The sequence below is a fragment of the Lolium perenne genome, chromosome 5 (genome assembly GCF_019359855.2).
Source record: "Lolium perenne isolate Kyuss_39 chromosome 5, Kyuss_2.0, whole genome shotgun sequence".
Taxonomy (NCBI): domain Eukaryota; kingdom Viridiplantae; phylum Streptophyta; class Magnoliopsida; order Poales; family Poaceae; genus Lolium; species Lolium perenne.
In genome coordinates, this window is record NC_067248.2 from 167,673,108 (window position 1) to 167,694,528 (window position 21,421).

The 21,421-nt window shown below is 43.7% G+C and overlaps 2 protein-coding genes across 3 annotated transcripts; both read left to right on the forward strand.

The window, feature by feature from the left end:
- The first annotated feature begins 512 nt into the window (after window positions 1-512).
- On the forward strand, window positions 513-2,966 carry LOC127300552 (uncharacterized). The gene is made up of 2 exons (XM_051330680.2): window positions 513-968; window positions 2,521-2,966. Exons 1-2 carry the CDS (start codon window positions 660-662, stop codon window positions 2,686-2,688), a joined length of 477 nt encoding a protein of 158 aa, XP_051186640.1. The 5' UTR covers window positions 513-659; the 3' UTR covers window positions 2,689-2,966.
- A 12,713-nt stretch (window positions 2,967-15,679) lies between these two features.
- Window positions 15,680-17,832, forward strand: LOC127300553 (probable F-box protein At4g22165). Of its 2 annotated transcripts, none has more exons than XM_051330682.2 (2): window positions 15,680-16,098; window positions 16,214-17,832. In XM_051330682.2, the coding sequence occupies exon 2, from the start codon at window positions 16,237-16,239 to the stop codon at window positions 17,620-17,622; it is 1,386 nt and encodes a 461-aa protein (XP_051186642.1). In that variant the 5' UTR covers window positions 15,680-16,098; window positions 16,214-16,236; the 3' UTR covers window positions 17,623-17,832. The 2 variants fall into 2 exon arrangements, with proteins under 2 accessions (XP_051186642.1, XP_051186641.1); XM_051330681.2 differs by having other exon boundaries at window positions 15,680-16,081.
- The last annotated feature ends 3,589 nt before the right edge of the window (window positions 17,833-21,421 follow it).

Sequence of the window (21,421 nt, forward strand, 5' to 3'; positions counted from 1 at the left end):
GAGGAGGTGGCGAGCCGGAAGCGTCGCCGCGACGACGATGAGGCGGGGCCTTCTAAGAAGAAGAAGAAGTAGTTTAGTTTTAAAGTTTTTATATGTAATTCTTATGTTTATTCGAATTATATTCGAAATATATATATAATCTATCTATGTTGCACCAATTGAGAGTTCAAAGCTTTCGTTCGACGAGGGTATTGCCGTAGATCGGGAAGACGAGGGTTTTGCCGTAGATCGGGAAGACGAGGGTTTTGCCGTAGATCGGGAAGACGAGGGTTTTGCCGTAGATCGGAGGCCATTGTCGCCGACAAGTTGGGGCCACGCGCGCTTTCGCTTCGTCCGGAGTCCCCGAGCGCTCCCCGGGGGGCCGGGGATGTCGTGGGATCGCCGGATGGATTTAGGCCCAAATCCGGACGAAAACGAGGAACCGGGGGCGCGACTGGGCCGAATTACGCCGTCCGGATGGAAAAAACGCTCGCCGGGGGCCTGTTCGGGGGGACGAGTGGAGATGCTCTTAGCCACACGAGGACCTTGCCCCTACGCTCTCGACCTCTCCAGAGTTCGCCAATCAGCCGGAGGACCAAGCCCCTGCACTGCACCCAACTCTCTATCCGCCTCGCCGGAGGACAGCCGCCGCCGCCACCGCCGCCGCTTGCGCCCTGAAGATGGACGCCGTGGGCGCCCGCCTCAGCCGCTCCTCCACGCGGTACGGCCCCGTCGGCAGCAGCAACGCCTCCTTCAGCGGGACCGTCAGGAAGTGGCGCAAGGCGTGGGCCCCACTCGCTGGCGGGGCCAGCGGCGGCGGCGGCGGTGGCGCGGGATCCGCCTCCGCCGGTATGGGCCCCATTGGGTGCCCCAGGGGCAACAAGATGGTGCTGCTCAAGTGGGCGCCGGTGAACGGCGCCGGCGCCGACGACGGTAACGGTACCGGCAAGGAGGTCGCCGCGGCCGCCACCAGGCGGCGATACGTTCCGGTAAGGCTGCTCGAGCTCCAAGGATTAGGTCTTTTCGGCTGTATGGATGCTTCGTTGCGCCCTTGTTGGTTCGATCTGCTCTCGGAGGTCGGACAATGTCGCAGTTCTTGGCTTCTCCCCGGTCATAGTTTTAGGCGCAATGTAGGATGGGATAGGGTCACGCGTATTCTTCTTGGATGACTTTGGTACCAACAACCGGTGTCCGGACGATGGTAGATGTAGGATTTGGCATTCTACTTCAGCTTGGATTGCGCTAGGGTTTTGGGGCGGAACCATTGTAGGATTTGCTAGATTTGAGTTGATGATAGTACTAGGCCTTGCAATTTCAGTAACACTCATTCAAGATGGGTGGTGGTGGTGGTTCACCAATTGTGGAGATTTCTGAGTGATTTTTCTGTGAATCTGCCTCAAGGTTTAGCCTTGTGGTCAGAAATTTGAGGATTATTAGTGGGGTTCCTCAATTAGTCTATTTAGTAGTTGCACTGATAGTTAAACTGAAGGCCATTGGTTGATTACCTGGTTTTCTTATCTTTATTTTAGTTCGTGACACCTGTAATCAGACATGTTTTGAAAAAAAGAAGTCTAGTTTGCTTGGTCCGATTTGAACCCAAATTATGAAACCGTCTATATTAAACCCTGAGCTTTCTAAAACAGTTCTACATTAAACTTGAAATACCTAGCATTTCCTACATCTACGATTATTTCACACTATTTGAAACCCCGAAATGCAAAAATAGTGTCCAAAAAGGAGATCGGGTTCATGTTGCATGGTTTTGGAAGTTCTTAGTTCAAATCAGACCAGGCATCATAGTCCAGGATTTAGAAAGACTTCTTTCGATGCTTTACAATTGTTGGGGACATCTGATAGTCTCTTGTGGATGCAACCAATTTTTTGGTAGGACTTAATGCTCTTTTAGTTTGTTCCTGTAGTCATTGTCAGTGATGTTGAGCTTCAGGTTGGCTTTATTTAGAGGCTTCAATCTAGCTGATGCACTCAGTTTCTCTAGAACTGTGTGTGTGCACTGAGAGAGACTGTCATCAATGCCTATCTAGGAAATCTAGTTGCTCGATGAAGATGCAAAAAATCCAGGGTGAGAGTAAGGCTAAGGATGCAGATTCATCATCTGATTGTATAATGGATGGTAGTAGGGAAATTTGCCAAATGGACGACTTCAGTTATTTGATCTATTTTGAATCAGCTCATCTTTTATTTGGGAAACAGATATAGCTGAATAGACCGAATTGATACATCAAGTTATAAATTTTCAATCATTTCATTTGGAAGCTCCCTGTAACAGTCTACTGTTGAGTTCATTTGTTAGATCTATTGTGGTAACCCTTTTTCCCTTATGCAAGTAACTGAGCAAGGACCCCATCAATCATTTGCACAGGAAATTCAGAATGCACCTCTTAAGTTATTTTTTCCTTGCGCGTCATCAGTTTCAGTTTTACGTTTATCAATATGACGCTCTACTTACCAGAGAGATAAATCGCGTACTACATTCTACGTACTAGAGTGATAAAACTCATATGTCTCAGTATCCTCTTGCAGGCTTTGCCGCAGAACCCTACCAGAAAAAGTGGCAGCACCGAGCTAAACTTGAACCTTGGTTTGGAAGATCCAGATGATGACAGCGATGCTGATTTGAGCGCAGACGAACAACCTGACTCGAGCAGCACCCCGCGTTCAGAAAACCGTCTGAAGAGGAAAGTGTTTTAACTGTCGACCTCGGAGATTAGAATCTAAGGAGCTACTCCATATAGCACAGGAGTTCTGAACCATCTGAACGTGAGTGCGTTTGCAGCCGTAACCTTATTAGTGCCTCTTCTGGGGCATGTAGCTTGTATCAGAAACCCTCCCTTCTTATTTAGTAAAGACGCACTGATGTTGTTTCGTCCTAATGGGAATGCTTATCACCTTGTTATTCTTCTTGTATAAATTGTCATGAAGTTATGAGGGAACTGGCAATGTACCAGCTTGTTTTGTAGCTTTTGTTACGTCGTGGTGTGTTTGATCTGCTTCAGTGGTTGGACATTTCGCAATTATTTTTGAAAGGAAGACATTTCACAGTTCTTGGCTTCTCCGGGTCATTACTTTAGGCGCACTGCAGGAGGGGAGCGGATCATGCGCTTCTTGGATGAACTGGGCCTATTGAATCTAAGGGTGTGTTTGGTAGCCCGGCCGAACCCAGAAATTCTCCTCTCATCCTAGCCCAACCAACAAAATGTTGTTTGTTAGACTGGGTCGGTTCATCTCAGCACTGGCGAACTCATACGAAAACAGCCTCTCAGCCAGGCCGGGTTGCGAAGCTCAAATCGAGCTTCACAACTCGCCCAGGCTGAGCACATCCCGCAGAGCACTGTAGCATGCCCCGATGGACCCCCAGACCCTCACCCCCACCTCTCTCTCTCCCTCATTTTCCCCCAACCTCCTCTCCCGCCCCGGCCACCTTCCTCACGCGCCCAAGCCTTCTCCTCTCCCGTCGGCCTTCCAGGAGCAGAGAGCCACGCCGCCGCCTCCCTCCCGTTCTCCTCTCCCGTCGGCCGAGCAGGAGCAAAACGAAGGGCCGCCACGCCGCCGCCTCGACGCGCCGCCAACCGCCGGGAATCGCCGCCAGTACGCTACACCGGCCAGGACGCGACGCACCGGCCAGAACGCGCCGCCCGGACGCCTCCTTGACGCGCCTCCAGTGCGCCGCGAGCACGCCGCCAGGACGCGCCGCCAGGTTGCCGCAGATCGGCCAGGACGCGCCGCCAGGTCGGCCGCATCGGGCCAGGACGCTCGGCCATTAGGTTGTCTTGAAGGAGAAAGGACCTGATTGCTTTTTATTTTTCTGCTCAAGGACTGTTGTGTATTTTTTTTGACCCAGCACGTCTCAACACATACAACCTACGCCAAACAACATCTGAACTCACCATCTCTCAACTGATACAGACTACCAAACAAGCAACAAATCTCAGTTGGGCATGTATGAGGTCATCTTGTATGAGGGGAGATAGTTATTCTGAGGTGGCACAGGCTACCAAACACACCCTAAATGTAGTACTAGATCATGATGGGAAGTTAACCTAAGAGCATCTCCACCAGCGCTGCCGTACGAGGGGTGCTGGTTCAACATCCTTCATTTGGGGTTGGTGTTTCCACACCCCCCCTACGGCATCCCTTTATACAAAAGTAAAAACTAAACAAAACTAGCGGCAGGGTGTGTTGAAGGCGCTAAAGTCGAGGTTGCCCGCGTCATCGCCGCTGCCATCGCCGTCGCTGTCGGAGAAGTCGAAGGACCAGTCGTCCTCCTCCTTTGATGCCGGCGGTTCAGAAGGACCGGCGAGGTTGACGAAGTTCTCGCCGTGGTCCCTGGCGTTCCACACCGCCGCCTGCCACGGTGCGAGCGTGATTTGTCGGTAGTCCTCTTCGACGGAGTGGCCCAGGATGAAGTGCTGCCTGGGGAATTCCTCCGGGCCGTCGCCACCTGATACGTCCAAAACGTATCTACTATCTCGAACACTTTTGCTATTGTTTTGCCTCTAATTTGTGTATTTTGGATACAACTAACACGGACTAACGCTGTTTTCAGCAGAACTGTTCTGGTGTCTCGTTTTTGTGCAGAAATCCAACTTTCAGGAAAATCCTCGGAATTTATGCAGAAGGTCCTATTTTCCCAGAATATTGGCGGAGCCAGAAGGGCAAGCCAGGTGGGGGCACGAGGGCCCCACACACTAGGCCGGCGCGGCCCAGGAGGGGCCCGCGCGGCCCTAGTGTGTGGCGGCCTCGGCTGGCCCCCGACGCCCTCTTTCGGACTACTTATTGCCTTTGACCTAAAAACGCACAGGGAGAAGTCGAAGTCGCCAGAAACCCTCCAGAACGCCGCCACATCGCGAAACTCCATCTCGGGGACCAGAAGTCTCCGTTCTGGCACTCCGCCGGGACGGGGAATTGGAGGAGATCATCGCCACCATCACCACCGACGCCTCTCCATCGACCAGCCATGTTTCCCCCATCCATGTGTGAGTAATTCCCCCGCTGTAGGCTGAAGGGGATGGTAGGGATTGGATGAGATTGGTCATGTAATAGTCATAAGATTGTTAGGGCATGGTGCCTAGTATCCGTAGATGTTACTTTTATGATATTGTTGCAACTTGTTATGCTTAATGCTTGTCACTAGGGCCCAAGTGCCATGATCTCAGATCTGAACATGTTATTGATTCATGAAGATATTCGTTGTTTATGATCTTACCTGCAAGTTGTATACACATGTCGCTGTCCGGAACCAATGGCCTCGAAGTGACAGAAATCGGGACAACCGGAGGGAATGGTAGTGATGTGAGGATCACATGTGTTCACGGAGTGTTAATGCTTTGCTCCGGTATTCTATTAAAAGGAGTACCTTAATATCCAGTAGTTTCCCTTTAGGCCCGGCTGCCACCGGCTGGTAGGACAAAAGATGTTGTGCAAGTTTCTCATTGCGAGCACGTACGACTATAATTGGAACACATGCCTATTGATTGATTAGTACTTGGATACCGTTTTATTATTATCTGCAAATGCCCTTGCTTTGATTGTTACATGAGTTTCTCTCATCCATGCAACGCCCGTTCATCCATCCCTGTGCCTACAGTATTTTTAATCCTGCTGTTTACTATAATCACTGTTGCTGTCTTTGTTACTCTGCTGCTGTTATTTCACCATCGCCATCTGCTATAAACTGTTACTCTTGATAAACTCTTGCGAGCAAGTCTGTTTCCAGGTGCAGCTGAATTGACAACTCCGCTGTTAAGGCTTTCAAGTATTCTTTGTCTCCCCTTGTGTCGAATCAATAAATTGGGATTTACTTCCCGCGAAGACTGTTGCGATCCCCTATACTTGTGGGTCATCAAGACTATTTTCTGGCGCCGTTGCCGGGGAGCATAGCTTTATTTGGAAGTTCACTTGGATTGGTATTGTTCGCTGCAAATTCTCCATCATGGGTAAACCTCGCGATACTAAGGTCACCATATTACCATCCACTACAAGAAAAGGTACAACTCTTAGTACCTCTGCTGCTCTTGATTCACCATCTGTGATAAGTAAACTTGTTTCACCACCACAAGCTTCAAATGCTGGTACTTCTGCTGAATCTGAAAACTCTTCTTATAATTTTGATGATGCTTCTGCTGTGCTTGATAATGATGGTTCGTTAGGATCTTTTCTAGATGCTACAATTGCTAGGTCTAGACAAATTGAAAATACTGAAACTCCTAATGAAAATGCTGCTACACCTGTTAATTCACCTGAGTCTGTTGAATATTCTAGTGATGATCTTGATGAAGATTATGTGGAACTTGATGATGATTTTATTGAAAAATGCAATGCTACTACTGATGCAAGAAAAATTAAAAACTTGCTTGCGTAACATGTCGTTAGATATAAACTGTCTCCTGATCCTAAATTTGCCACATCTCCTATAAACATTAAGGATAAAGATTATGATTTTTCTCTTGATCTATCTCATATAGCTATTGTTGAGAAAACACCCTTTTGTGGTACTGAAAAAGAAAGTGTGTTGAACACATGATTGAGCTATCTACTCTGAGTAGCTTGTTTTCTGATGATGTTAAGAAGCGTACTTACTTTGTTGCTAAAATCTTTCCATTCTCATTAAAGGATGACGCTAAAACTTGGTATAATAGTTTGCCACCTGATTCTATTAAAAGTCCAAAAGAATTGCTTGATGTTTTCTTCCGGAAATACTTTCCTGCTAGTGCTCAACATATTGCTTTGCAGAGAATTTATAATTTTGACCAGGAAGATGGAGAGAAATTGCCTGAAGCTTGGGCGAGATTTTGCTCTCTTATTAGAGCTCGGCCTGAACATGATTTGGAAAAGCATGATTTACTTGATATATTTTATAGTGGACTAACCATTGAGTCTAGGGCATACCTGGATAGTTGTGCTGGTTGTGTTTTCAGGAAAAGAACTCGAGACGATGCTGAAGAATTATTGGCTAAAATAGGCCGGAATCATGATGATTGGTCTACACCTGAACCAACCCCGACACCGATATTGAAGAAGAGGGGTATGATTAAATTAAATGATGAAGATATGAGGGAAGCCAAGAAGTCTCTTAAGGAGAAGGGTATTAAACCTGAAGATGTGAAGAATTTACCTCCTATAGAAGATTTATGTAAGATAACTCCCCCTTCATCCATGATTGAGGTACACTCTCTTCAACGCTTTACTAGGGAAGATATTCCGTATTCGAAACCTCCTGCACAATGTTTAGATGAGTTTGATAATTATATTGTTAAGCAAGAAAATTTTAATATGAGAGTAGAGAATCATTTAATGGAAAATTCTCGAGCTATTAGTGAATTGCATGATATTGTGGAGAGAACCTCCAATGATGTTAAGATGCTTGTTAAACATTTTCATATGGTTCAAACTCAAATTGATCAACTCACTAAAGTGCAAAATGACTTGTTGGGAAATAATTCTAAAGAAAAACATGCTTATGAAGTAACAACTAGAGGTGGTGTTTCTACCCAGGACCTCTATATCCTGAGGGGCATCCCAAAAGAGTTGAACAAGATTCTCAACAAACTAAAACTAGTGCTCCATCTAAGAAAAAGAAGAAGAAACATAAGAATGTTGTAGAATCCTCTGAACCTATTAATGATCCTAATAGTATTTCTATTTCTGATGCTGAAACTGAAAGTGGTAATGAACATGATAAAGATAATGATAAGAATGATACTCCTGATAAAGAAGAGGTTGAAGAAGAACCTGAAAATCATGCTAAAAATAAAAAGTACACTAAAGAAGATTTTATTGCTGAGAAACATGGTAATGAAAGAGAACCTTGGGTTCAAAAGCAAATGCCTTTTCCTGCTAAGAAATTAAAATCAAAGGAAGAAGAACACTATAATAAATTTTGTGATTGGATGAAACCTTTATTCTTGCAAATCCCTTTGACTGATGCTATTAAATTGCCTCCTTATTCAAAGTATATGAAAGATATTGTCACTAACAAAAGGAAAATTCCTAATGAGGAGATTTCCACTATGCTTGCTAATTACTCTTTCAATGGTAAGGTTCCAAAGAAGCTTGGCGACCCAGGTATTCCAACTATTCCTTGTTCAATTAAGAATAATTATGTTAGAACTGCTCTATGTGATTTGGGAGCGGGAGTTAGTGTGATGCCTTTTTCTCTTTATAAGAGACTTTATTTGGATAAGTTGATACCGACTGATATATCTTTGCAAATGGCTGATAAATCTACTGCTATTCCTGTTGGTATATGTGAGGATGTTCCTGTTCAAGTTACTAATAACTGCTTGATATTAACTGATTTTGTTGTGTTGGAAATGCCTGAAGATGATAATATGTCGATTATTCTTGGGAGACCTTTTCTTAACACCGCAGGGGCTGTTATTGATTGCAATAAAGGAAAGGTTACTTTCAATGTTGATGATAGGGAGCACACTGTCTATTTCCCCAAGAGGATTGATAAAGTATGTGGAGTTAAAACTATTTCAAATGTGAGAACTATCAAAGTTGGAACTATCGATTGTCCTATATATGAGCCTAAAGAAGAATATCAAACTCTTGTGATTGGATCCATATCAATACAATTCAAGGTAACATGATTGATTTGAGGTTTATTTCTTCTTATGCTATGTAAAATTTATTTGGTGGCAAGACTTGATCAACCTTGTTAACAAATACTTTTTATATGCATAGAGGAGGTAAACAACATCTCTTTCTTCCTCCACTTGTTCTACTTGCTGTAGCACTCTTGTTTTGTAAAGTTCCTTAGTTAGTTAGAGATTTCAAAAAAATTCCTAGCCAGTAATAATAAACTTAATACCCAGAAATGTGCATTTTTCAAAGTTTTCAAAAATTCACAAAAATTATACTGTTGGTCCTATTTTTCGACGAGGCACCTGGGAGCACCTGGGGATGACCAGTGGGGCACCCCAGGGTGGCACCCCACAGGCCGGCGCGGCCAGCAAGGGGGGCGCGCCACCCTGGTGTGTGGGTTCCCCTTTGCCCCATTTCAGCATCTCTTCGTCCCATTCTCTTCTCTCTCCCGAAAAAACACGCACCAGGTTCTTCTCACTCGTGTTTTTGCTCAAGAGCTCCAGATTTCTCGATCTCTTTGCTCAGCCCAGATTTCTGTCTGAAATTTGGCACATTTGCTCTCCGGTATGTGACTCCTTCAATTATCCAAGTAGAATTTTGTTTGGTGGAGTATATCTTGAATATTTTGCTGCTGTAGGTAACATGTTTAGTGAGCTTGCATGCTTGTTCTAAGTGATAGAAACTAGTTTTGATGCATGATTAGTACTCTAGCAAGTTCCTATGGTAGTTTCCCTCAATTATATGTCACCAAATCAAATTTTATATTGTTTGTTGAAAAATTTCAGAAAATGAAAAGGAGTAGGTACCAACTCAACCAACAAGAATTGGAGGTGCAACGGGTTATGAGAGTTCACCGCGAAGAAGGAGTATACCCCGCTTACTACCCGTGCGTGGATTTTATGGGGAGTGCAGGAATCTTGCAAGATGTTCAAAGTCTAATCTCTCGTGCAGGGTTGGATGACTTTGTTGTTGGTGAACCATGCCAATATGCAAAATTGACGATGTCTGTAGTGCAGGATTTTGCATTCAATTGGTCTCAATCCAACCCCATGGTTCGGTACAAAATTTATAATAAAACTATCAATTTGCCTTTCAATGATTTCTGTGCAGCCATTAGAGTGCCGCGATGGGGAACGTGCGAGAAGATGAGGGGATCGCCGCAAGAGCTTTTGAATCTCTACAAGATGATTTGTGATGGAAGAAGCTTCTCAGAGGACGGTGGTAAAATTAGTAGTATTCAATTCCCAGCTATTCGTTACTTTGCTTATTTCATCACCAAGTGCGTTCTAGCTAGAAAGAATGGAAGTAAATTATCTATCCAGGATTTAGTTTTTCTAGCTGCTGCATTACAAGGTAATAAGACCTATAATTTGGGTGCTTTGATAGCTTCTAGACTTGCCACTAACCGTGAGAAGGGCGAAATTTGTGGAGGTCTCATCGCCTCTCGGTTATTAGCTATGCATGGTGTAGAACCTCATCATCTTGATATTCAGCTTTCCGTAGAAAAACTTGATATAGTCTCCATGATTAAACATGAATTTGTTTCTGACTCGTCTAACCTGAGTAACCTGTTTTACAAGATAACATTTTATAAGAAAACTTGGAGAACCACTAAGAAAACTGAAAAGTTAGTACGATTGCCTGCACCTGTTCTGTTTAACTTTGATTCGAGGAAGAATTGGTCAGTCACAGAAGGTGAACTGAATGCATACCTGGAAGGAGATGGCCACCAGGCAAGAGGCGGTACGGAGGAGGCCGAGGAACATCTCGACTCGTCATCCGATGCAGCAAGCTCCTCGCATCAACATTACGGTTATACGGAGCCTCCGCGTTATTCTTCTGCACAAGAACCTTATTATGATCACGCCATGTACGATTCGCCGGCGTGGAACCCTGACCCTCGCTGGGGTTGATCTCCAATTAGGCAAAAACCTAAGCTTGGGGGGAGGTATACCGGCATCACTCATTCTTTGCATATTATGGTTGCTGGATACTTGTATATACTTGTTTAGTTTCTTTGAGTGGTTTTCTAATGAGAGGGAGATGATATTTGGGGAGGTGCTGCCTGAAAACAGATTCTGGACTGTTACTAGAAAAATTCGTGCACACAGCCAGAACGTTATTTTGAGCTGCCAATTTTTGTGCATGTTCCCCAGGTTGTTATCTAACTTTCATTAGTTGAACACTTTTTGATCTGAGCAACGGAAGATTTTTGTAAAAATCGATTTCTGTACTGCTGTCAGGTTTTGGCAGATTTCTGTCATCCTGCTTTTATGTGTTTCTTCTAGTCTTCATTCTCTTGTTTTTGTTTTGTTTCTTTCCTAAAACACAAAAAGACCAAAAATATTTCTGTTGTTTCTCTTTACCATTTGTTATTTTGGTTTCTTGCTTTCATTTTGTTTTATTTGCTATCGTTGGTTTGCTATAAGAAAATCCAAAAAGATTTTGCTTTGTTTGCTTTGTTTCCTTTTGTTCTTGTTTCAAATTCGAAAACACCAAAAATATTTGTTGTTCTTCTTTGGTTTTGTAAAGTTCTTTATGAGTTCAATGGTCTTCGGTGGCTGGAGCGTGGTTTTCATTCCATATTATTCAAGCTACACAAGTGAAAAGGCAATAATGACGATCTACGACAATCTGATTGTGGTGAGAGGCTTGTATGAACTCTATTTGTTTTCATTTTTGTACATATACTCATCCATGTGAGCATGCTTGGTTGGTTCATGTGAGGTATATGTCACTTAATAAAGTCTAGTAGTGATCTCTCATGTTAAGCTCCAATTTATTAATATGAGTAGCATGTCATGGATGTTTGCTTGCATTGTTTTATTCATAAATAGGTATGATATTGTGGTATCCTCCTCTGAATAATTCGTTTGAATTAACTTGGCACATGCTCACGTATGCATATGACTGAACAAAAGTCAATTAAGCCTCAATGATTTACATTGCTTCAGAGTTCTTGTATCACTCTTATGACTCAGTTAATTTATTTTGCCGCAAGCATGTTATGACAGTTACTGCTCTCTTGATTTGTCGCTCCCTAGTCTTTTGCTAGCCTTCACTTGTACTGAGCGGGAACGCTGCTCGTGCCTCCAAACACATGAAAACCAAGTTGTTCCAAAGTGTCCACCATAAATACCTATGCATGGCATTTCAAACCATTCCAAGTAAATTTTCATGTGCTACCTTTAAACCTTCAAAATGCTCCTCAATTTGTGTTAATGTTTTATAGCTCATGAGGAAGTATGTGGTGTTTATCTTTCGATCTTGTCATTTACTCCGGACGGACTTTCACCAATGGACTAGTGGCACATCCACTTATCCAATAAATTTGCAAAAAGAGCTGGCAACGGGGTTCCCAGCCCCAATTAACTAACTTTCATAAATTTACAAATAGACACTCCTCCATGGTGTGTGATTGTTGGTCGGCACCCGAGGATTCGGTTAGCCATGGCTTGAGAAGGCAAATGTGGGGAGGAGTGTCATCTAAATAAAACTAAAATAAAAAGGCACTCCTTCATGGTATGAGATTGTTGGCAGGCACCCGAGGATTCGGTTAGCCATGGTTTGTGAATGCAAGGTTGGAAGGAGTGCCACCCAAAAATAAAATTTCATGGGAGCCGCTCTTGAAAGTCCGGTTGATGAGGTAGTTAGAGTGCCCATTACCATTCGTTGACAACAACAAACACCTCTCAAAACCATTTTACTTCTGTCTTTATAAAAATGAAAAGCTCTAGCACATGTTAATCCCTGCTTCCCTCTGCGAAGGGTCAATCTTTTACTTTTACATTGAGTCTCCATCCTTTCTTTGAGTACTTTCTTGAGAGCACAACTGTCATTCTTAGTGTAATATGCTTGTCTCAAAATATGATTGATTGTGGTATAACTTTGATGCTTTTATCTTTGACAAATCACTATTTCTAGTCTTTCTATGAACTTCAGAGGTGCCTGAGCATTTATGTTTTGCTGATCAAATATGGGCAATCGAGATACCACTCTATCATACTCTTTTATGAACATTGCAATCCTGCTTATATACATGATTCATGATGCTTATTATTAATTGTTGGTACCTTTCCATGATTGACATAGCTATTAGATGATCTTATTTGCATGTATCTTATTATGAACTGCCTAAGTGTTAGCCATAGCATGAGAATATTTACATCATATGAACAAATGTGTTCGTGAAAATTCTTTTATCGCTCAGTTGTTAACTGAATTGCTTGAGGATAAGCAATAAGCTAAGCTTGGGGGGAGTTGATACGTCCAAAATGTATCTACTTTCCCGAACACTTTTGCTATTGTTTTGCCTCTACTTTGTGTATTTTGGATACAACTAACACGGACTAACGCTGTTTTCAGCAGAACTGTTCTGGTGTCTCGTTTTTGTGCAGAAATCCAACTTTCAGGAAAATCCTCGGAATTTATGCAGAAGGTCCTATTTTCCCAGAATATTGGCGGAGCCAGAAGGGCAAGCCAGGTGGGGGCACGAGGGCCCCACACACTAGGCCGACGCGGCCCAGGAGGGGCCCGCGCGGCCGTAGTGTGTGGCGGCCTCGGCTGGCCCCCGACGCCCTCTTTCGGACTACTTATTGCCTTTGACCTAAAAACGCACGGGGAGAAGTCGAAGTCGCCAGAAACCCTCCAGAACGCCGCCACATCGCGAAACTCCATCTCCGGGACCAGAAGTCTCCGTTCTGGCACTCCGCCGGGACGGGGAATTGGAGGAGATCATCGCCACCATCACCACCGACGCCTCTCCATCGACCAGCCATGTTTCCCCATCCATGTGTGAGTAATTCCCCCGCTGTAGGCTGAAGGAGATGGTAGGGATTGGATGAGATTGGTCATGTAATAGTCATAAGATTGTTAGGGCATGGTGCCTAGTATCCGTAGATGTTACTTTTATGATATTGTTGCAACTTGTTATGCTTAATGCTTGTCACTAGGGCCCGAGTGCCATGATCTCAGATCTGAACATGTTATTGATTCATGAAGATATTCGTTGTTTATGATCTTACCTGCAAGTTGTATACACATGTCGCTGTCCGGAACCAATGGCCCCGAAGTGACAGAAATCGGGACAACCGGAGGGAATGGTAGTGATGTGAGGATCACATGTGTTCACGGAGTGTTAATGCTTTGCTCCGGTATTCTATTAAAAGGAGTACCTTAATATCCAGTAGTTTCCCTAGAGGCCCGGCTGCCACCGGCTGGTAGGACAAAAGATGTTGTGCAAGTTTCTCATTGCGAGCACGTACGACTATAATTGGAACACATGCCTATTGATTGATTAGTACTTGGATACCGTTTTATTATTATCTGCAAATGCCCTTGCTTTGATTGTTACATGAGTTTCTCTCATCCATGCAACGCCCGTTCATCCATCCCTGTGCCTATAGTATTTTTAATCCTGCTGTTTACTATAATCACTGTTGCTGTCTTTGTTACTCGTCGTCAATGTTATTTCACTATCACTATCGCTTATAAAATCGTTACTACTAATAAACTCTTGCGAGCAAGTCTGTTTCCAGGTGCAGCTGAATTGACAACTCCGCTATTAAGGCTTTCAAGTATTCTTTGTCTCCCCTTGTGTCGAATCAATAAATTGGGATTTACTTCCCGCGAAGACTGTTGCGATCCCCTATACTTGTGGGTCATCACCACCACGGAGGGCCGCCTGCGCGCCCGCTTCACACCCTTTGCGAAGGGCCTGACACGGGGTTGCCGACGCTTCTATCAAGCTCGAAAACTAGTCGGCGCCTTTTGAGGCCCGCCGGTGTGAGCCAATTTTAGCCGCCGGTCCCCAAAATGCTATCGGGATAAAGACATTCAACCATTTCAAGTCTTTTGGACTATATTGTCTTTTTATTTGGGAGACCGATTAATAAGCCCAACTGATAAAGTTCCATTATTTTTTCAGTCATTTCACCCTGAAAGTAGGTAGACCCTACTGTTTGGGTGGATCTATTCAGCTAATCCCTTTCGCCTTGTGTCAAACTGACAATGATGGTTTTCAAAAAAAAAAAAAACAAAAAACTAACAATGATTATTAAGAAAAAATCAATACAAATTTTGAGCTTAGACTGCGTTTGGTAGCAAAGTTTTTTTATAGTATTTGAGCAATACCACAGTTTTCAAAAATACTACAGTTTCAAATACTTTGATGTGTTTGGCTATGGCTAAAAATTGCAGTATTAATACTTTAGTATCTCTCAAACTGTAGTATCTTTGAAGTATTAAATAAACAGGCTTGGACCACTTTTTTCTGAAACGGAGAACAATGAAAACGTTCCCGCTGAGACTACCCACAATGGGAATATCATAGTTAGTATCATGCATTCCATGCATGCAAAATGCTGATGTGGAGTGCAATTAAGGATGAGAGAGAGGGTACTAGTATCATAGGTAGATACTGTATCATAGCACATACTACTAGAAAAATTAATGTCAAGTAAATCTTGTACATATATTTGCATTGAGATTGTACAAAACAATTAATATATGGAGACTATGATACTAGTATATGATACCATGCATTGTAGAGATAGTAACATCTAGTAGTATCATACGCACGATACTTTTATATGATACTATGCACTGTGACTAGTCTGATGGAATCGTTCCTTAGTTTATGCATGCTTGCACGGAATCTGCTACCTCTGATGCCTTTTGTTCATCTATGCCTCACAATATTTTGTACTGCAAGTACAAACGTATTTCAAGTCTTTTGCTTGAAGCACTATTTTGAATTTTCTTGCCGAAGTATATAATGTAATTACTTGTTCTAGGTAGCTAGCTAGGGCTGAGGTTCGAATGCTTGAGCAACTGACGCAATAACCATGTGTAGACGTCTGATGGTCAAACGTCAATCAAAGGGATAGTAAAATAACACTTGCCAAATACCTTGTAGTTTTTGCCAAAACTGAAAAATACTACGGTCTCATGAAACTGCAGTATTTTTCTCCATGCACATAAATACTTTAGTTTTATAATACTTCAGTTTTAGAGAAACTTTGTTGCCAAACTAAGCCTTAATGCTTAAGTTTGTTTTCTTCTCGTCTTGTGCTTATCCAAACAACCACTTAAGTTCTGTTGCCTTCTCCACCCGGTCCACCACTTGCACTAACCTCCAAGGTCACCTCACGTCGCCACCGTTTCGAACGGCGGCGGAAGCCAGCTTGCTCCTCGCAGCAGCTCGCCTTAAACGTAGTCGGCTCCTCCCCCTTCCTTCCCCAGGGGGATTAATCCCGTCATCTCGCCTGCTGCCGGTTAGGGCTCCTCCTCTAGCCCCTAGCTTGCAAGGGCAGAATTCGGAGAAGAAACGGAGCGCAATTCCGTTAGCGAGTAACCAGAAGTCCGGATCTTTGATATCCGTATCGCGATTTGGACTCGGATTTGCTTCACCTCTTCGAATTAGGAGTCTTCCCTCGATTGGTGATCTAGAGTATATAGGCAGGAGCCTGCCTTTCGTCTGAAGAAAATTTGTCAGGTTTGTCCAAGCATCAGGTCTGGCCTTTGCAACTTAGGGAGTTAGTAAAGAAATTTAGCCACGAGTCTGCCTTCCCTCAGTTATTATACTGAAGAAATTTGTCTGATTGGCCGAAGTTCCATATCTTTGCAGAGAGACCCAGCTGACCTGCTCCGATGGAGCTCTGTAGCGTCACCTCGATGATGAGCCTAGGGAGTCTAGCTATACACTGGACATATTTGTGCTCCCTAGTCTTCAGAGTTTTGCCAAAGCTGCTAGGCTTCACTCCCAGTTCACTGAAGAAATTCTGCAAAGATGTTCATCAACCACTGACTGAGACTATGGTGGGCACATCGCCAGAGCTGCCTCAGGACATCTTAATGGGTATCTTCGCCACACTTGAAATGCCTGACCTTATACGTGCTGGCGCCGTCTGCCTCTCTTGGCACTCTGCATTTACCAGCCTACGAAGCCTTGGGCAGTATGAACTGTCGCAGACGCCGTGCCTCCTCTATACTTCTGCAAGTGATAGCTCTGCTTACCTCTACAGCTTCACTGAAAAGAGATCATACAAGTTAACTCTTCCAGAGCCACCCATCCACACTAGGTGTTTGATCGGGTCCTCTCATGGCTTGTTGGTTACTGTTGATGAGAGATCTGAGATGCATCTTGTCAATCCGATCACATCTGAACAGATTGCTCTACCTTCAGTGATCACAATCGAGCAGGTGAAGCCCATCTTCGACGAGTACGGCGTTCTCCACAAGTATGAGTTCTCATGGCACACTGGAATGTGTGGTTGTAACTCATCGTGGATCTTTGCTCTTGACAAGCTGCGGTACAAACTCCAATATAAGGCGTTTGTGTTCCCTGATGCATCCACGGGAAGCTACATTGTGGTGCTCATCCATAATCCATTGCGCCGGCTCTCTTTTGCAAGGGTAGGGGATGATAAATGGACCTGGCTGCCACCTCATGATCTCTACTGTGATTGCATTTACAAGGATGGCCTGTTGTATGCTGTGTCCAAAACAGGAGATCTTCGCACTTTTGATCTTAGTGGCCCTGTGATCACAATGAGGATGATTATAAGCACACCCAGGAAGTATGAACATGAGTACGTGTACATTGTTCAAGCTCCATGGGGTGATCTTCTGCTCATTTGGAGAGTCTTTGAGGATTATGATATAGAACCTGACCCTGGGGCATCTGTGTTTTGGAATACTACAGGATTCAGAATATATCAAGTTGAAGCTGCGGAAAGTGGACTCAAGGAAATCAATTGCTTGCGTGACCATGTTTTGTTTCTTGGGCATAATCAATCGCTTTGTCTCAGTGCTGAAGAATACCCGTCTCTTAGGGCAAATCATGCCTACTTTACTGACGATAATGCGTTATGGACATTGGGATTTAAGAATAAGCAACGTGATATGGGAATTCTCAACTTGGATGATAACAGCAAGGAAGAACATGTATCTCCTCAGCTTTGTGCCAACTTTCCGGCTCCTATTTGGATTACACCTGGTCTTAGAAACATGAACGTGGCTTCAGGGGCTGCTTGAAAAATGGTTCAGTGAGCTAGCAGTTATGTGGGTTGCTAGGTTATTGTGGTTCCTGGAGGAAGTCATGGGCAAAGTACTCAAGTGATCACTTGGACCCAATTCTGTACACACTAGCTTTGACCCAGTTGAATAAATAGTTTGAGTTTTAGTTTTTCTACCCATGTTATAATCATGTACTTCACAATGTGCCAATGGAAAACTTGAGGAATACCCAATTTCGCCCTCTGGTGTGTGTGTGTGTGTCTAATTTTCCTTTACAAAAAAATTTCTCTTGAAATATTAAAATTTCCAAAGATGCAGATATGTATTTGTTTATTTGGGCCTGTTTGGTTCCCAGCCACACTTTGCCAAGCCTAACTTTGGCAAGTGTGGCTGGAATATTAGACGCCACAAAGTGTGGAAAAACTTAGCAAAAAAATTCACTCTATGACAGATGGACCATATGGATAACAAATTGTGGCAATGCTAAAGTATGGAAACAACCAAATAGGCAACGTATGTTGTTGATGATTTCAAGGGTGCAGTTAAGGGAAGAGTCCTTGCTTCATCACCAGAGGCTGCATTGATCTCTCTCACTCCTTTTCTTTGGGTTAGGGATAACAGGGCCACCTACCATGAGTATTCCTGGATGTTAAATAATCTGTGTTATTCTCCTACTGTGATTGAATGAGATGGTTCTGTGGTATTCTCCTTTTGCACTGATGTTGTGGAGATGGCAAGTTCGTATAAATTACCTGAAGTGTGGAGGGAGAACCAGTGCTGGAGATTGTGTTGAAGGGGATTAATATGGAGGTACATAGAGGCGAGCTTGCGGCGGTGGTTGGAACAGTCGGGTCCGACAAGTCATCACTGATGTCTCACATTACGGGAGAGATGGACAAGGTCTCAGGCAAGGTAAGTCAGTGTTACTTTATATGCAAAACAGACATCCTTGTTTATCGAAGAACTTTTCTATTTGCCCATTCATTTGTAGCAACATTCTTCTTGTTTCTCAAAAATTCTTTATGCGACATTCTTAAGGAAAAAATGCAAGGTTTTCCCTGGTTTATTTGTAAATTGACAAAGTTGGGCACACATTTAGTGCAAAGTCAAGTGTCCCAACTGGGAATACAGTTCTGATGATATCAGGGGCAATAGCCAAGTTCTCAGCTGGTATAATACAATAGTCAAGAACTGTTATGACATTTATAGGGAGGGCTCTTGAAGTCGATTTGGAATTCTGGACTGCCTGAAGAATAGCAAGCTACCTGATTAGCTTATTACATAAGGAACATCAAGTGATAGGTATTATGCTACATATTTTTTGTCATTATCAAATGGGATTGTGCGTGTATAAAATCAAATTTCAGAGTTAAGTGGTATCCACATCATATATTCCAGGGAGGCTAGAAGAGGATACAAGTTAGCCTTCTTATTGGATAATTGGTGTGTCAATTACCCCTGCCACCGGTTTGTCAAAATGCCTCTCCTGATTTCGATGAAATGCCCCGGTCATTAGTTCCAATGCCAATCTACCATAATTTCGTGGAAGTGTGAAGTTCTGTGCCTTTTGTGTTAGGTTTCGTGGACTGTGTAGAAATCAAATTTCTTTCTAGGTGTGACATGCTCTTACAGTCTGATGTTTTCCTCATTGACAACATTATTAAATACTATATAATTTGAGTAGTATTTTCTTGTTATGCTCTTACACTCTGCGATGTTCTTTTAGCACATTTAGAGAAGTAAAATAGAGGTCTTCATGATGGTGCTGGGGATAGAGAACCATGTTGTACAGACTCATCACCTTTAGCAGGCCCTGGCTTACCAATTCAGCTTCTGTAGTTTTGACTTTCAACCCTCGTTCTTGTTTTCTTAACTCTCTAGCGTTGTGAAATCTACTCTGGAGTTAAGAAAACACTCCAGTTATTTGTGTGTAGTACTATTTTAATTTTTTAGAGATGCCTTATCTTAGTAGCCCCATAATTAGATAGTTGTTTACCGAGCAAAAAGATAATCACCAATGGAATTTCTTGCTTTTGTAGGAAAATAAAAAACTAATTTATCAATATTACTATATGAGTAATTAATGCATGCTTTGTAGCAAGCTGTTCTTACTGTATTCTACTCACTGTTAAAGTGGTTCAGTGTTGGTTAGACATGTTGAAAGAACACGGATGTCGCCTAGAGGGGGGGGTGAATAGGCGATTTAAAACTTTTACGAGATGGGCTTAACAAATGCGGAATAAAACTAGCGTATACTTTGTCAAGCCCAAAGCCTATAAACTATGGTTCACCTATGTGCACCAATAACTTATTCTAAGCAATGGTTCACCTATGTGTACCAACAACTTATGCTAAGCAAGACAAGCAACTTATGTGATAGCAAGATATATATATAACTTCAAGCACGATGGCTATCACAGAGTAAAGTGCATAAGTAAAGAGCTCGGGTATAGGAATAACCGAAGTGACGCAGAGACAACGATGTAGCCCGAAGTTCACACTCTTGCAAGTGCTACTCTCCGTTGGAGCGGTGTGGAGGACAAGTCACTCCAAATGCACGAGGGCCACCGTATTCTCCTCGAGAATTCCCACCAAAAGGGATGTCCTCGATCCACTATGGGACCTTAGGAAGGTCACCGAACCCGCACAAAGCTTGGGGCTATCTCCACAACTTAATTGGAGGCTCCCAATAAATTGCCACAAAGGCCTTGCCCTTGAAGATTCTCCACAACTTAATTGGAGTCCCCAAGAACACCACTAAGATGCCACAAAGGCCTTGCCCTTGAAGATTCTCCACAACTTAATTGGAGTCCCCAAGAACACCACTAAGATGCCACAAAGGCCTAGAATCCGTCTAGGGTTCCAAGAACCCAAGAGTAACAACCTTCTTGCTTTCACCTCCACGAATCACCGTGGAGAACTCAAACCGATGCACCAAATGCAATGGCAAGAACACCACAAAGATGCTCAAGTCCTTCTCTCTCAAATTCCAACAAAGCTACAAAAGCTATTGGGGGAATAAGAGAGGAAGAACAAAGGAATTCACAAAGAACACCAAGATCAAGATCTAGAGAGTTCCACTCACAAAGAGATCGATTTGATTGGTAGAAATGTAGATCTAGATCTCCTCTCTCTTTTCCCTCAAATGGGGGCAAGAATCATGGAGGGATTGAGAGATAGTGCAAGCTTCTCTAGTTCAACAATGGAGGAGAGAGAGAGTCAGAGAAGCACTTCCCAAAGGAGGAAGAAGGGGGGTATTTATACCCCCCCCCCCCCAAAAAAAAAACGAGCCGTTGCAGGATATTGTGTAACACCGGAAGTTCCGGCCAGGCGGGCCGGAAGTTCCGGCTGGCACCGGAAGTACCGGCCATGTTGGCCGGAACTTCCGCCAGGAAGATTCCGCGCAGACGACCTGGTCAGAAAGAGGTAGGGGCGGAACTAGGGCGGAACTTCCGGTGACCGGAAGTTCCGGCCAAGTTCCGGAATTCCAGAAAAACCATACTGGACATACTGAGCCACATTTTGCCGACTTTCGGAACTAGCCCGGAAGTTGGGCGGAAGTTCCGCTGGCCGGAACTTCCGGCCTTCTTCGCCGGAACTTCCGGCCGAGGGGCGCTGTGGGTGCTGACGAAAGGAGTATCTGGGCGGAACTTCCGGCTGTAGAGGCCGGAACTTCCGCCAGGAGCAAAAGACACACCGGTAAAACCTCCAACCTCGAAAATGCAATAAGTTGAGTTAGGAAACTCGGATTTAGGTGAAACCAATTTTGTTGGAAAGAGGACGACAAAAGCTACCCAACAAAAAGTGGAAATATGGA